This window comes from Crocodylus porosus, unplaced genomic scaffold (assembly GCF_001723895.1).
Source record: "Crocodylus porosus isolate Cpor-Errol unplaced genomic scaffold, CroPor_comp1, whole genome shotgun sequence".
Classification (NCBI taxonomy): domain Eukaryota; kingdom Metazoa; phylum Chordata; order Crocodylia; family Crocodylidae; genus Crocodylus; species Crocodylus porosus.
In genome coordinates, this window is record NW_017728886.1 from 187,385,253 (window position 1) to 187,402,643 (window position 17,391).

The 17,391-nt window shown below is 42.8% G+C and overlaps 1 protein-coding gene across 2 annotated transcripts in view; it reads right to left on the minus strand.

The window, feature by feature from the left end:
- Positions 1–14,382, minus strand: part of ESCO1 (establishment of sister chromatid cohesion N-acetyltransferase 1) — a 47,679-nt gene extending 33,297 nt beyond the window's left edge. For both annotated transcript variants that reach the window (XM_019546875.1, XM_019546885.1), the window contains exons 1-5: positions 14,282–14,382; positions 11,946–14,083; positions 11,193–11,304; positions 7,741–7,807; positions 2,585–2,696 (exon numbers count right to left, since the gene is read on the minus strand). In XM_019546875.1, the coding sequence (XP_019402420.1) occupies positions 2,585–2,696; positions 7,741–7,807; positions 11,193–11,304; positions 11,946–14,081 (2,427 nt within the window). In that variant the 5' untranslated portion in view covers positions 14,082–14,083; positions 14,282–14,382. The remainder of the gene's footprint in view (positions 1–2,584; positions 2,697–7,740; positions 7,808–11,192; positions 11,305–11,945; positions 14,084–14,281) is intronic.
- Between the last annotated feature and the right edge of the window lie 3,009 nt (positions 14,383–17,391).

Genomic DNA, 17,391 nt, shown 5'->3' on the forward strand with positions numbered 1-17,391 from the left:
ACTCTAGGGTGGAGATCGTCCGAACCGGCTGACTTGAATACGTCCAGTCCCTCCAGAAGTTCCCTAACTAGTTCCTCACTAACCCTTGGCCCAGGTGTGCCTCCCCTGGGGCCCGAGGGGGGCCCAGCAGAGAGGTGGCTGTTCCGGTCCCTACTTAGGAAGACGGAGGCAAAGAAATCATTAAACATGTTAGCTTTGTCGTCTGGTTTATTTAAACTGGTCTTGAGAATGGAGATTTCTCAACCTCTCCAGGTAGCCTGTTCCACTGCTTTACCACTTAGTGTTCAAAAGTTTAGTTTAATATCCAAACCCAATTACCACTGCTACAATTTAAGACCAGTACTCCTTGTCCTGTCCCCTGTGGACACAGAGAAGAATCAGTCACTGCCCTCTTTACAACTATCCTTCAGGAATTTGAAGACTGTTATCAAATCCCCCTCAACCTTTTCATGTACAGACTAGGCAATCTCAATTCTTCCAACATTTCTTCATATGTCAAGTTTGGCGGACTACAAATTTTATTGTAAAATGTATTTTAAATGCAGTTTTGTTTTAATGGTATTGTATGCCTCAGTTTCCCTGACTGACTTGTACATGGGGAAAGAAGGGGTTAAGAGACAATGAAGCCAAAGGAATACAGGAAAGTTGAAGGACATGCGTCTGGATAGGAGCAGCCTCAACAGGTAGGGTTTGGCTTGGGAGCTCAAGAATCAGGAGAAAGAAAACAGATAGGCTACTTTGGGAGCTGAGGACTAGAAAGAAAGCAGCTAACTTTGGGGTGCTCAGGGCTATGTGAGCTAGCCTGAGTACAGTGTTACTTGCTTAATCTTTTGGAGGGGAAAAGGATTTCTTGCTGGGTGGCCTTTGGCTCAATAGCTGCCTTTTTAAAGATACATTATCTGCTTTGCTGCTGGAACTTCAGGATGCACTTCTTATCCCTATTAAGAGTTAATGTCCCTCATTCTGAAGTCAATGAGAAGGTACTGCCCTGAGGAAGGGCTGTAGAAGACCCGAGAGGGTGAGGCACCAAAAAGCTTTGGCTTCTCCTCTCCACTCTAGAAGTCATGCCTCGACTGGCTTCAGGAGTTAGAGAGACCAGATGGAGCTGAAGGTGAGAGCCCTACTTAGGTTCCCATGACCTCTAATTATTTTTGTTGCTCTCTCTGAACAGTTTCTAAATTCGTTCATATCTTTCTTGAAATGTAGTGTCCAAAACTGAATAAAATACTCTACATGAGGTCTCATCAATGCTGAATAGAGTGGAAGAATCACTTCCCTTGACTTGCAAATGACATTCCTGATAATACAACCATGTTGATAATATAATGCTGTTAACAGTGTGCTCTTGTTGAAAACAAGTCAACTCATATTCAGATCACAGTCCGCTAGTGCATGCAATTATTACTTTTCAAGTGCAGCACTTTGCACTTACCCTTACTGAATTTCATTCAATTAATTTTTAACCTTTTCTACAGTTTATCAAGGTTATCCTAAATCCAAAGTGTCAACAACTCCACACAGCTTGGTATTATCTGCACATCCCTAAAATAAGGTATACACATAATTACTGAGACTACTGCAGATTAATTAAATGTATCCCACAACAATTTAATAACCTTAAATTTATGAACTTGAGTGGCAATGAGCAAAGTATCTGTTAGTTTGTAATGCCATGCATACGGGAGCAAGGTCCCTGCTGCAATAAAGAGCAAAACTTCTGACTTGTATTCCTGGTATATGTTTTTGGAGGATTAAAGACTTTCCTATGATTTTACTTCATAGGTACTCTATTTTTGTAATACTGAAGTGTGAATATCTGATAATGTCTGTGTTAGTTCTGCTGTGGCATTTTGTGTTCCTTTTCTCTAAGGACAATTAGTGTGCCCCTTGCCCCAATTTGTGCCAATTTGAAATTGTGTTTAATAGTTCTCAATATACTACTACTTTAGTGGAAATAGCCATACTTACTAGTTTACCAATCATGTTTATTTCTTTTTATTTCCCTCACAGTATTTGCTATTGTTGAAGCTCAGATGATACGATTAAAAAGTATCAGGGTATAGGGGGAAAATTTCATGATCTTTGGTTTTACATAGTGTCCCGGAAAAATATTTTCTCATTTCAATAAGCATATGCTTTTTACATTCAACTTTTTATGCAAGATACATTTATGCCAGATACATTGCTTCCCCACCCCCCTACAGCAGTTCTATTAATGGAATAAAACTGAGGATTTGCTAATAAAGATAATTTAACAGTCTTTTTCATTCCTTTTCTATTCTTCTTTATAGTAAAAATCTTTGTATTTGAATAAATAAACAGTTTACTTAGAGATTGTAAAAAAATTGGCATTTAAAAGCAGTTCTATTTTAATCAATCATCACTTTTCCTGCCAACTTTAAATGACAATAATTCAATAAAAGCGTAATAGTTAGTGACTGCAAGACTAGAGAAAGTACACTGATTGTCAGCTAAGTTTAAGGCAAGTTCATACAGCTTAAGCATAGCGAAATTAAAAATATTTCATTGTAATCATTAAAATTTCAAAGAACTTGAGAAAGTTATATAAAAAGAATGTACTTACAATTATCAGCTGCTTATCACCATCTTTTCCTGCTTCTTTTAATTTCTGAATATGCTCTTCTGATGGTATGCTACTGCACCTTGGTGTTAGTGTATGATTTGACAAAGGGACCCTTTAAATATAAACAAACTTCATATAAAAAAGGCTGTCTAATTCTCTCCAACTTACATACTTCAATACAGCCATATTTGACAGGCATTTTCAAAAATGTACTTTAAAAGGTACTTTGATTTATGCTCCTAAACATGACAGTATGCATTTTACCTTATAATTCAACTGAAACATAGGAGGGCAAGTTTAAAAGGATGAATTAAAAAGCACACCATTTGTTTGCAGCTATATATAAAGAGATGATGTGCTATCCTTTACACTGAAGCTTACATATTTCAAGACCTTGAGATCATGATTCTTTCATTTGCCAATTCCTAAAATTCTTCATTTTAGTGATGTAGCAATATCATTTTTAAATTATGCTAGTATTTACGTTCAATACCACATTGCAACAGACTTATTGCCACCAGCTCAGCCATGACACCCCCTAGAGGCCCTGTCACTTCTGCCTGGTTCAAACTCTAGTGCCACTCTCCCTACATGACTTGCCTGCCACTCCTTATTCTTAAATATTATAGGTTGATTCAGGGAGGCTGCTAATAGTCCTTAGAGTGCGCTTTAATCCCAGTAAGTTGCCACTCTCCTGATACCCCACTGGCCTCAAACCAGCCCTGAGGCTTGGTAAGTTCCAATCAGCCTGACTAGGCCCCCTGTAGGGCACCAAGAGCCTTAAGAGCAATTTGTTTGGCTCCTTCACCTCCCCTACACTATGCCCCAAGCTTCACAGATGTTCTCTCTCACTGATGTAACAGTTCATACATTTGGGCCCCCTGGTCCCCTACTCAGTCTTACACTGTTCCTCAGTCCTGCATGCAGCCCCTCCTCCAGGCTGTTGGACCCTCTACTCTGGCTTGGACTGCTCTGGCCCAACTCCACCATTTCCTGGGCTCTTGGACCTTTAGGTTTGGGTCTCAGCCGTTTTCTTGGCTCCTGGGCTCCTCACTGGGGCCCAATTTCAGTCTGAGACTCCTGGGTTATTGGTCCTCTAAATAGGCCTTGAGCTTGCCCCTGCAGGGCTCAAGGCTAAACAACCAGGGTAACTCAAATAAACAAGAAACATCACCACCCTCTGGTAGACACCTCTCTCCTCCAGGGATTTAACATAAACAAAACCCACTCGCCTGTAAACCCAGTCTTTCTTAGGCCAGGAGACTTGCCTCAGCTCCCAGAACTGCAGGTTTGTTCAACAATATCCAATCCCTTCAGGAACCCTGAAGCGGGGAGCTCCACTTCTTGGTTGTTGGGGAAAGACTACCTGACAGGTGCAGGCTCTGAGTTTATATAACACCAGTCTGAGCCCTCTTCTGGTCAGGTGAGTTCCTCATTAGCTCCTCTCTGCCACCTGCAAGCAGTCTCTCAGACTGCTTAATGTCTTAAAAGTGCCCTGCTACACACATGAACCAAAATTATTAGAAGAACACTTGTATGTAATTTCACAAAATTTCTACTTTGAAAACTACTTATTGTCATGTTCAGTAACTGCCCAATATCACTAGAAGAACAGCTACATATGTCTAATTATCACACCACCTCAAGTGTAAGAACTGAAAACTCTTCCCCAGATGTCTCAATGGGTCTGCAAAGGTTATGCAGACACATGCCATGCTCAGCTTCAAAGCTCTTAATGGAATTTCCCTACTGCATGGAGCAGAGAAGACGCACTAGACCTGCTTGCCTCGGAAGTAGATTAGCGTTCTGATGGCCACTGGGCCTGTGAGAATAGGGAAGTATTCAATTCAGATTTGGCCAATTTGGACAACAGTGATTTAATTCGGAGGTTCAGATCACTGTCTTGAACCGATTCAGCCGAATCAGCGGATTCAGAGAGATTTGGTGATTTGGATTGGCTGGGGAGAGGCAGGCACAGCTGGGCGGCTACAGGTTCTCTCACAGCTCCTCTGGCTGTGCCTGCCTCTCCCCAGGTGGAGGGAGCTGCGGGAGAAGCCTCCATGACTGCCCTGCCTGGCCCCAACCCCTGCCCGGCCCCAGCCTAGTCCCACCATATGAAAAAAAACCGTTGCAGCAGTGGTGACTGGGGCCTCTGGGTGCTCATGGCAGAGCGCATTGGGGATTGCTCCCCCCGCCTGGCACCCACGTGGGAGTTGCCCCATGGCACAGGTGCAGCATGGCTTGGCAAGGCGTTGCGTGTCATCTGGGAGTTGGGGCTGAGCGCTGCTGGGTTCTAGCTACCCCAGTTCCCAGAAAGCGCACAGCACCCTGCCGAGCCACAGTGCACCCATACCATGGGGCAGCTGCTGTGCGGGTGCCACAAGAAGGGGAGGGGGGCGATCCCCACTGTCCTGCACTGCATTCAGGGCAGTGGGGGGCAGCAGGGATCTCCCCACCCCCGACCTGGCACCCGCATGACAGATGCTCCATGATGCAGGTGCAGCGCAGCTCAGCAGGGAAGGGGTGGGGCTGGGCAGGGCAGCCATGGGGGCTTCTCCCATGGCTCCTCTGGCTGTGCCTGCCTCTGCCCCAGCAGGGGGAGCTGTGGGGGCTTTACCTGGCTACCGCTTGCCTAGCTGGAACATGTGGGAGAAGGGGGGGCATGCAATGCAGGCAGGGCTTGCTCTGGGCAGCAGCAGGGCAGAGCCCCTGCTCCCAGTGCTGCCGCGCCCGCGTCAGAGCTAGAAGCAGGGGCTTTGCCCTGCTGTCACCTGCCAGCGGGTGCAAAGGGTGCAGGATGAGGGCACTGCAGCACTGGGAACAAGGGGTATCTCCAGTTCCTGCTTGCACCCTTCCACCTGGAGCAAGCTGTGCCCGCATCCCGTTTCCCCTGTCCCAGCTGAGCAAGTGACAGCAGGGCAGAGCCCCCACTCCCAGCACTGCCACGTCTGCAGCCCGCAGCCCCACTGCCCCGCTCCCTGAGTAACATGCCCCCCACCTCAGCTGGGCAGCTTGTCCCAGCCCCAACCCCAATCTCTCCCTCCCCTATGCCCCTTCCCTCCCCCAACCCTAACAGACTTACCATCTGGAGGCAGCTGTCAGCTGCCTGTTTAGTCTATGAACGAATTTCCAAAATCGTCCAAATCTTTTCCAAAGCTTTTTCCAAATCGATTTGGATGCTTTGAATCTATTCAGAACTTTTAATTGGTCTCCCCATTCGATTCGGATTTGGAGATTCGGTTCCTGAATCGGGCTGAATCTCCTCCAAATTAAATCAGCTACCAAAGCTCTGCACAGCCCTAACGGCCACATCTCTTCTTGCTCCTGTTTTCTTTTCAGGTGTGTTACTAGAGGGAGGTGTGGGAAAGTGGAGAAAAAATTAATACATCCCAGGACTTCCTCAGACTGGTATCCAGTAGGGATTGCCTTTTGCCCAAACCAGCAGTTTCTTCCCTCCTAGCTACACACTCTGTTCTGAACCCACCCCCATCCCCACATCCCAGTAATTAATATGACTCCACTCTTCCCAACTGAAGGAAGCCTCAGAAAAACGCTCTTGTCTCATGGTGGCAGCACTTGGGCAATAGAAAGGAAAGGTGCAGAATGTCTCCAAGAGGATTGCCACAGGCTAGTACTTCTCTAGATTTAGCATAAAGATTCATGGGGATCCCTGAAAATCATAGGGAGAAACATCCATAGGACAATTACTAACACTAATTTTTTGACAAGTGAGTGTCAGGGGAAGAGCAATATGATGTCTTTTAACAGAAGTCTGACATGTTGTGGTCACTGTAGTAGATGAATTTTTGCTGAGAAGGTTATTTTAAAAGAGTACTTTTCTTGCCAGACATAAGACAGCAAATATATGCCTTTTCACTTGATTACTAATTTCCTTTGATATATGTTCATTACTGAAAATATTTCAAAGGCTTGATTTTTGTTTCTGTATTTTTTTTTTACTGGACATAGGGTAGAGTTATATTACCCCAATGGGCAATGTATTGAGTTCTCTGTAACTTCAACACAAATTACTTCACTATAACATAAAACAGGTACAACATCTAGAACATTTGGTAAAAAAAGAATAAGGACAAATAATTTAAACAACAGCAAAGTGAAGTTAAGGATAAGATTATACACTTGTAATTTAAAAAGGAAGTATTTTATAAAAATGTCAAACCAAACAAAAAAAAAAAGTTAAAAAATCAGTTTTAAGATTAAATGTTAGGATTTTATTTTTGCAAGTTAAAATTATTCAGTTGAAAATCCCTGTATCTGCCACAAGTTTCCAAACTTCTCTTTTCTTCTTTTCATAGCTACTTTGAATGTAGCGTTATTCTTGAAGTAAGAACTCTTCCCTTAACGTTAACATCTATAACACTTGAGCACTCAATGTGTTTATATGATTTGGAAGTGAAGTATTGCTTATTATTTGGTTTTGGCTGTGAGCATGTCTAATGACACTTGGATCACTGGTTATCATGTCAGCATTCTGCTAACCCAGAATTTTAAACTGGGAGGATCAACTGACTTCAATGTGTTATCTGCTTAATAAGAAGAGCAGAATAAATCAGCCAGAACTGGTACAACAACTCTGATATTCACAATACAGAAGTGTAGTTAACATAAAAGGCAGCCTCAGTTTCTGATCTTCTCAGGTAATTGGTGTCATGCTAAGCCAGTGTGGCTGGGTCAACGGATCATTATCAACTTCTAAAATTAACTGTCGTTCCAAAAAATCTGTACGAACTACTGCTTTCATTTATTGAACTAAATGACTCTTCATTAACCTTAAACTGCATTTAATTACCCATCTTCCAGTAAGGTTTGCATATGACAAAGCATATTAGAAATTTCTTCCTAATCTGCTAGCTACCTCTTCAAAATTCAGGGTTCAGAAGCTGAAGCCATCTTATCTGTTAAGAATCAACTTCTGCTTTGATAAAAAAATTTTCTTCCATTATCAACAAATGTTTTCAAACTGGATTACATTCTCCCTTATGACAAGGGCAATGACAAGGGCAATATTCTGATTTCAGAAAGATGTTTAAGAGGACCAAGGGAAAATAGACAAAAATAATTAGTCTTCAAGGCAACTTTATTACAACTTTGTTTAGCAAGAACTACTGTCCCTGAGAAATAAAAAGGTACCATACCTGTTCTCATTAGTCTCAGATGTTTGATTTGTGAATAAAGCACGCACCAACTGCTTGGGAGCCAAACCTGCAGTTAATCAAGGATTTGTCATTTCATTATAAAATTTCTTTTAATACCAAAGCAAATATAGATAAACAAATACTGAAATGTGTTAACCTCACTATACCAAGACAATTCAAGATGACACTATTTTATTTGTATTAAAATAAACAAGTTTAGTACAGGATTCTGATATTACTCCACACTATTTCTTTTCAATTTCCATTACAGGAAAACGGCATATTTCCACTACTACTACACACAGCACTTCTCCAGCAGTCAAACAGAAGCAGCAATGAAATGGAATTTTAATCTGCTTGTGTTGAGATCAATGGCCTACTATGTATAGCAGGAGAGTCACAAACATGATCCTCACTTGCTCTGGGCGCAGGAAATAGTGGCAGGAGGAAGAGAGGGGGAGAAAAAGAACAGAGAAAGGCAGCAGAGAAGAACAATGCTTTCTCCTGTCCTCTCAACAATACTACAGTGAAAAGAAGATTTGCAGAAATTCTACTAAAAAGTGTAAACCATGTAATTAAGCACTGATGGTGAAGTATCAGGATCAGGCACACTCATAGTGAAATAGAAGAAAAAAGGATAGCATACAAATAAGAGAAAGAGATATGTCACTGCTCTACTGACTATTTATTGGCATATGATGGAGTTTGGTTCTTTATTTCTTGAGCCAATGAGGCTGTAGGAAAATTCTCATGTCTTTATAAACAAATTTGGACACATGAAAGAGCAGCTGTGAAGTGAAATGTACACACAACTCCTTAGACAGGAAATGAATGTGAGAATTTGCTGAAAAAAGAGAAGAAATAAAGGAAGAACTCTGAAGTTACTCAAATTACTGCTGAAGAAAGGATGGATAAAAGTAAATGAAAATGGTAAATGAAGGAGAAGAAATGCACACTCATTAAAGAAGATCAAAAAAAAAGAGCAAAAAATGAGAGAGGAAGGAAAGAAGGAATTGAGAAGAAGAGCTGCATGAGTTTTTTGTGTTTTTTGTATTAATTCAATCAACATTCCTCCTCAGATGGATTGTTCAGAAAAAAAATTACTCAATTCCCTACCCAAAGCCAGAAAAATAAAAAAAATAAAAAAAAAAAACTGGTCAGAGTGAATAGTACACTTTCCTAAGAATGTGGTATCAGCCAATATAAATATAAAAATTCAGATTTTTTTAACTTTAATAAATTGTGAAAAAGGCATTCCAAGATCAAACCAAGGTTAAAGCAACATAATGCCATCTACTGAAGGGTGCAAGACAGCTCAGCAACTCTGTGAAAACTGACCAGAAGCTTGAGTTGCCATTTGGCATTTTGCAGATCTTCTTGGGTACAAGCAAATCATCAGGTCACTTTCATTCCACACTAACGTGGGAAAGCTATGGGAGGGAGAAAGATCCTATTAAACATGATTCTAAAAATGGCATCTGGAGAAAGGAATATACTTATACTACTTTTTCCTAATGTCATACAGAAAGATGAAGGCAGAGCGGACAAGCTGACACTCTCTCCATCCACAACACATCAGCAGAAGGTCAGGGAAGATAAGACATGGCAAAGAACTCTCACCCTAGGAGCTACAGGGAGTACAAGGAAATAAGAACAGAGAGAGAGTGCTGCTCTTCTCTTTTGGCAGCCACACAGGGTGAGTGGCTTTAAGTTTCAGGTATCTAGTAGGCAGAAGCTTACATGAAAGACATGAGCTTCTTAAGGAATCTCAGCAACTTTCCCTTTGCTAGTACCTAGAAGGAAACCAAACTTTACACAAAAAGGTGGGACAATGCTCAGTTTCAAGTCTCCTGTCTAGTAATTAAAATTACAAGCTGCAAGTGTAAACATTCAGATGAAAGGGAAGAAGGGGAGAGAGAGAGAGAGAAAGAAATTGACGCTAAATGTCTGATGACTGGTTATTGGAAAGTCTACAGTGAAGATGGGAAAGGGTAAAACAAAAACAAAAGTTGAAGTAAATCAAGATAGTAGAACACCATGAAATATGAATAATATTGGTAAATTGAAGCAGCATCTGATTAACACTATTCACAACCAATTTGTACAGCCTCTAACTACACTATCCTAACAGATTACTATGATGGAATCATACCATACATATCATGGAATCACTATAATGTAGTTAGAGGCTGTACATAATTAATAGAGGTGCACTGACAGAGATTCTGGGGGACAATACCAATAGCTGATTTTTAAGGAGGCATATTGGCTGATCCTGATCCGATTTCCGATACAGAGCCCAGCAGCATGGAGATTTGTGTCCAGCTCGTAAGTCTGCTGTGGGGGAAGGGGAGTGGGTACGGAAGGGACATGGAGGGTGAAGATCAAGGCCCTTGCAGTGAGGGAGGGAGTGGGGCTGGGGTAGGCACTGCCCAGCCGGGGTGGGGTGGGGTGGGGCCACATTCTGGAGGTGCCCCCCAGATCTAGGCAAGGCAGGGCAGGCGACCGCTGCAGGCTGGGGCCAGGGCTGTGCCAGGCTCTTCCCAGCACAGGCTGATCTGGGATGTGCTAAGGGCAGGCAGAGGTGGCACTGGGAGGGGAGCTACAGGGGCCTGCAGCCACCCCAAAATTCGCTGTAGCTGCCCCCCACCAGGAGGAGCCTGCCACAACCCCAACTCCAGCCCACAGAGGCAGCCTGCCCCATCCTGTGCAGATCCAGAGGGACACATGCCCCACATGCCCTCCCAGGGTGCATGCAGCGGCAGGAGCCACTCACCCTCCTTGAGGCACCCCGGAATAGCTGTAGCTCCATTTTGCATCCCACCCCGCTTTGGCTGTGCAGTGCCTACGCCTCCCCCACTCCCCCCCTCACCATGGGGGCCCTGATCTGCCCCCACCATGCCCCTTTTCTTCCCCCTCACCTGCCACCACAACAGGCTTACCAGCCAGACGCAACTCTCCAAGCTGCTGGGCTATGCTCTTCACCACCTACATGCTGCATTTCGGCAGCATGCATGCATAGGGTATTTATTGGTCACATTATTGGCCACATCAGGTAAAAAAAGTTGATTTTCCATACAGTCAATTTTCTTGATATCGGTGGCGATCCGATATTGGACCGATGTATTGGTGGCACCTGTTAGTAATGAATTTATTTCTGCTATTTAACAAGAACTTGCAGTTAGTGAAATTTAAGAGCTAAAAAACAAGTTAAAAGATGTCACTTATACATGATTGAAAACAATTACATGCTATGTTATTACTGAGGATATGGCTGTGGATTGACGAATGTTCACTGATACTGTATTTTTTACTTAAATTACCAGGTAAATTTTGCATCTTCTATTCATATTACAAAAAAATAACAACCTTTCCTTTGACATTAGTAGCAAAATACATAAATAAATAAATATTTAAAAGTGACATGGAATTTAAGGATTTTTTTTTTTTACCTTGAGATTGACATTCTTCTGCCTCTTTCTTGGCTTGTTTTGGTGGTGGAGGTGCTGCAATACTTTTTGCTGGAGAACTTTCTGGGCTTGAATCCAAATGCAGGCTGAAACTCTAAAAATAATTATGTCAGAACATACAAGATGAAAATATTTCATCTCACACATTCCTTCCACCTCTTTCTACTAATTCTTAATTCCAAGTCGAGTACTGCTCAATGCTTTTTATCCCCTCTTTGAGACTGCTTAATAAACCGATAAGCAAACTCATGTATAAATTTCCACATGCATATGCTTGTGGCATTATAAATTAGCAAAATGTAGTTGAATAACACATTTTAATGCCTATAAAAACTTATTCAGAAATAAAACATTTTTAAATATGTCATTAAAACTTAATACATTTAACAAAATTGAGATTAATCCAGACCAAGTGTACTTTCTCTGTCCCTCAAAGTACACTTTTAACATAGAATAGTTGTGGAATACAGTTCTGTCTGTCAAAAAGTATACCTGAAATACTGGAAGAGAACAATTTTGAAACTACTGTCCTTAATAAAGCATAAAGACTAGTTTTCCTATTTGAAGTATACCTTCTTGTCTTTAAAATGTAATGCAACACAAACCTTTTTAGCTTAAGGTTTCTGCACTGAGTGTCATAGCTATACAAAATATTACTGTTAAAGTTGGTTACATGAGACTAACATTGTTAGGTACCATAACCTCCCTCCACGTCCCATAATTAAAATGGCTTACCTCATCTGGTGCTGGCTCAGGACATTGTTTTGTCAAATTATCCAAGCCATTTTCAGCAACTTTTTTTGTGAGTTGTTTTGCTCCTGATGTCACATCTTTAGCTTTAGCTCTTTCAGAAGGAACTTCTGACTTCTCCCGCAAACAAGTTTTACTTTCGTCCTCATATGCTTTTGTCACTGGCACTTTGACTGGAGCTTTTGAAAGCTGTATTTCCATAGTTGGCACTTGACTCATCTCTGCAACTGTAGACTTCATTTTTAACAAAGCAAGTGTGGAAACGCTTGCAGATTTTAAGTTACTTTGCTTCATGTGATTAGCTTTCAATAGTTTAATTTTGGTCCACTTAGAGTTTTTGTTTGTGGAATTATTTCTGCCATTCAGTGTACATTTGACAGGCATTCCTTTTTTGCTAGGGAAGAACCTCTTGCACTGAGTGCTTTGATTGGGTTCCTTCTGAGTAAGTATTTCAGTCTGTCGCAGCTGTTCTTCTGCATGCTTCTCTTCTCTTTTTTCATACTCAGTGTTAGGAGAATCTCTTTTCACCTCAACAGTGTCCGACTCAATCTCACCTGCAATTTCTTCACAGAGTTCGAGGATGCTTACACGTTTGGACTTCTCAGTGTTCTCTGGCTGATGGGCTTGATCTGCTTTGTTTACTGGTGGCTGTAAAACTCTCTTAACTTTTACACTGCTTTTTCCATTCTGATGCACTGGTTGCTTTTCCTTATTTTCTGTCACAGAAGTTGGTCTAAAACAGCTTACCACATCTACTTTTTTCACATGGCAAGGAATAGGAGACTCGGTGTCTGCCTTTTCTTTCTTAACTTCTTGCTGAAGATTATTATCCATAAGTGACCTCGAGCCTTGATGGCTATGTTGGGAACTACTGGTATAGTTGTTTTTATGGTCTACTTTACACTTACTCTCTTTTGGAGAGCTAGTTATTTCTGTAAGTATTTTTCCATCTTCATCTGTACAATCAAGTTTTATTTTTATGTTTTTCTGCTCTGTTTTCTGCTTACCAGGTTTAAGCATTTCAACTTCAACACCTTGATCATGTTTTTTCATCTGGATGCCTTGTTTCGTTTCTGAAACTTTTCCTTCTTTAATGTCTCTGTTACGCAGCGATCTTGCTGGCACTTCTGATAACTGCTGCAATCTCTGTGACCTCCTCATCTGTTGTTCATTTGGGGTAACTGTACTTTTTGACTTAGAAATTTCTTTTATAGATTTTTTCTGGCACACTTCCTTATTTATTGTGGCTTTTGGTTGTCGCTGTACATTTTTATTGTTAGAGTTGGTGCTTGAAGATCTTGTAGTCATACGCATCCCTAATTCAGGTTCATCTGTGTTACCACTAACAGAATTATCCAACTGTTGTTCAGCTTCTTGAGAAGATGACTTTTTTGCAAGATTCTTTTTAGAACCCTTAACATCTAGTTCTAAATCTCTATCAGTTTTTAAATCTTTAGAGCTTTTAGAAGACGTATTTTCTTTAGAATGGTCTTTAACAGATTTCATTTCTACACAATTTCTCCGCAGTGCTGTATTTAATGTCTTTACGCATTGCAAGACAGGACGTTTACTACTCTGGGTTTCAGATGAATGCTTTTTATCATTTGAAATTGTTTTTAATTGCTGCTGTCTCTTGCTTTCAGAGACCTTTCCTTGTGTAGAATTAGATTTATTCTTTCCTTCAGGACTTGTTTTGGAAGAGGTCTTTGCAGATTTCAAGAAACTAGTATGGTTCATTTTTGAAGTTTTGGAGGGTGACTTTGTACAAGATACCATACTTAATGATTTCAGAGTTGATCTTCTGACAGGTCCTATTTTACAGGATCTTCTGTTTAAGTCAATTTCACTCTGTTTAGGTTGTTTCTGCACCGGTTTAGTGTGGGAAGAAGGCCTAGTACAATTTTTGTTGTCTTTACTTACCACCGACCTGTTTAGTTTGGTAGGTGCTTTGAGTGTTTTCTCTTGCACTGCAGCTTTATTTGGCTTTGATTTATTTGAGACATGTTTTGTACCTGAAACCTCTCTTTCTTTCTTTGTTGAAGCTAAATTGCTGTTCTTATCCAGCTTTGGACGTTTAGCAGAAGGTTCTAGTAGTGTAGACTTCCTTTTCTGTGCTGCCATTTCTGCAAAATAAGTAATAAGTGAACCAAACTTCTATAACCTTTTCAACTACTTCAGCATATTTCAATATCAGCCTATTTAATACAAGAAATTACATTAATCATATTGTCTATTTACGATTAATACATACAAGTCATGATCAGAAACCAAAAACTGTGCAAGTCATCTTTAGTTTAATACGCTACACTTATTTTACTTACAGGTATTTTACAAGAAGCAACCGCTGTTTTGGCCAAAGTAACTTATCAAGGTGTGCCAAGAGCATTCCTTATGAATATGCTTATAGACAGGAAGTTACATGTCACCTATGAAGAACATAAAAAATTTATGGAGATAAAATAAATATACTGTATTTAAGTAAGCTTTTTCCTTCTCAATCTCAAAATTCACATTAGAGCTCCTTATCAACCATGCTAAATTTTCCATTCTTTCAAATAACTACGCTTAGCTTTGGCAGTACAAGAGTGATACTATAGCTGTGATGGTGTAGAAATTATAAGAGGCTAAGATTTCTTAGGGCAATACTGTACTTTTACCGGGCTAAACTGTAGAGTTGGGACTGTTAGACAAGCTCTTGAATGCCTTATTCAGGTCCAACCAGAACAAGCCAGGCATAACATATTAAGAATAGTACTCTAGTTTGTCTGATAAATGATATTACCTAAGAAATCTTTGATCCTCACAAAGGCTAGCTTTAAATACCTTAGCTGTCCTTCTAAACTGAAAATAGAAAACATCATTTAAGCTGATAAACTACATATAACTCTCAGGTAAAGAGTCCTCTGGATTGTAGGTCAACCTTTGTTTAAGGTATCATGATAATGCAATTTTACAGTGGGAGCCCTTCAGTTCAGTTGTGGTTCTGCATTACTCAAAGCCCAAGGGAACAAAAAAGTTGACAGGGCTGTTTTTGGAAATCATCACCTCCATCTACAACACTGTTAAGTGACAATACATGTCCCCTTTGCATCTGAAACTGACCCACTTCTATTGCACCCTTGGCCTAAAAAGGTTATCAGTGCTACTAAAAATACTAAAATAAAGCAAAGATGCATTAGACAAGCCCTATAACAAAAAGATGAAGCAGCAAGATATGGTAACTTCCAATTAAGATCTCAAAACATTTTTAATATTCACTCCAATCGTTATTTAAGAAAATATATATTCTAGCTTCATGGTTCTCATTTCCCTTCTTGCATTTCAAATGTTGCTGAAATAAGTAGAGGTGACTATTTAAGAACAACTTTCTAGCTGCTTTGCAATCTTCCAAAGCCAAATGGAAAGAAAAGTAACGTATTAGTCCTATCCACAATCTGCAAAATATATATTAGTATTTAGATTTATATCCTACCCTCTCCCGTGTTCCTTGGGTATTGTCACTTTGTCAGTATGGAATGCAAATTAACAAGATTCTAGTTAGCTTCATTGCTGCTATTAAACTCCCCCCCCACCCCGGCAGGCAAAGCTAATGAAGATGATGATAATATTCTGCTAGAAGGAGCTTTAATTATCCACTGGCCTTCTAGGGCTATCTGGCTTCTACTTAAAGCTTTCAGAAAAACGATAAAAATAAGAACAGCAACAATAATGTTTCTCAAGTTGGACAGCTCGACAACACCAATGTATAATTTAAACTCCTTCCAGTCGGAAGACACTTAGAACACAGCTTCAAGTCTGGAGTAGTGGCCAGTGCACAGGTGGGCAATTATCTGGGCCCACAGACAACACAGAGAGTTTTGCTGAGCTGTTGTGAGCCAGGTCAGCACTCTCACACCCACCCCACACCCCACCCCATGAGTTACTAAAACTCTGTATGGAGATGGGACTGCAGGCAGGCAGGCAGAGAATGGTGTTTGGGAACAGGACAGGCCAGGCTGGGATCCTGGGGTGGGGTCATGAGGCGGTGACAACATGGGCCAGGGCCCGGGTCAGAGGTGATCCACTGTCCCTATGCCCCTGTGATGGGCACTCATTCTACAGGTAGGGGCACACAGGGAGCAGGTTGCGGCTCTGCCTCAGCTCCTCACTATCACCACCCCAAGATCCTGGCCCCAGCTGCAGCTCCCTGCCACCCACAGCCCCATCCCATCCACCTGCCAGTCCAGTCTCTATGGAGACCCCAAGACTGCAGGGTGGTAACAGTGCAAGGCCAGGGGAACACCATGATGCACTCCGCACATGCCCCCACCCACAGAACAGGAGCTATGTCCCAGCCCTGTGCTGTCACCGCTCTGAGATCTTGGGGTCTCCATGGAGACCGAATGAACAGGAGCCATATGGACAGACAGGATGGAGCTGCAGGCAGGCAAACAGCTGTGGTTGGGGCCGGGGCCAGGTCCGGGATCTCTGGGCAGTGACAGCATGAGGCCAGGCGAGGTTCAGGGCAGAGCCATGGCACCCCCCCTGCATGCAGAACTGTCACAGGGGCGTGTGGGCAGGAGCCTGTGGGCCCTGGCTCTGTGCTGCCGCCACCCCAAGATCCTGGGGTCTATCTGGCCCCAGCCGCCCATCTCGCTCTACAACATTACTTCCTGCTGGTCTGTGCGCCCATCACAGCTGCATGCCATGCCCACATGGGGCCTGCCCCTGATGGTGCATATGGGATGGACTGTTCTGGCAGTGGGGCTGGGTCAGCAGCTGGAAGGAACTGCTACCAGGAAACAGAGTCTAGCTGCTGCACCGCCCCAGCCCCGCTGTGCGCCCAAGGGTGGCATGACTGGCCATCACTGCCCCCCCCACAATAGGTCCAACATAACTGCTCCGTGGAGTGCCTTTTGCCCACCCCCAGGCTTACCCAGGGCAAGTCTGAAAAAACATCCAGGAGGGCAGGGGGAAGGGAGGTGGGGGGTGACAGGAGGAAGAAGTCCTGGTGTCAGCGCTGAGAGGTCTCCTTACAGGCAGCAGCTCCACAGGCTGATGGAGCTTGCGCCCCTTGCACCCACCTTGGGCAGGCAGGCCAGGCAGCTCCAGCAAAGGGGCTGCCAGAACCCTGCCAGCCCGGCCCAACCCCTGGTTGTTTTTCCCCTGACAACGTTGCCGGCTGCAGGAAGCAAGCCCCGCCGGCCCCCGGCTTGGCTCGGCTCTGCTCAGAGACAAGGACGACCCAGGGACCTAGCGGGGAGCGAGCGTACCCCCCGCGCCAGCACAGGCACAGCTGGGGCCTTCAAAGCCGCGCAAAACATTTCTTCCACGAACCGACATCCAACCCCGCACAGCTGGCCGCCCGCGCCCCCGGCCCCACCTAAGGGTGGGGAAGAGGCCATCCCTGTCCCCGTCCCGGCCGAGACCATGAGAGGCCGCTGCTCCGGGC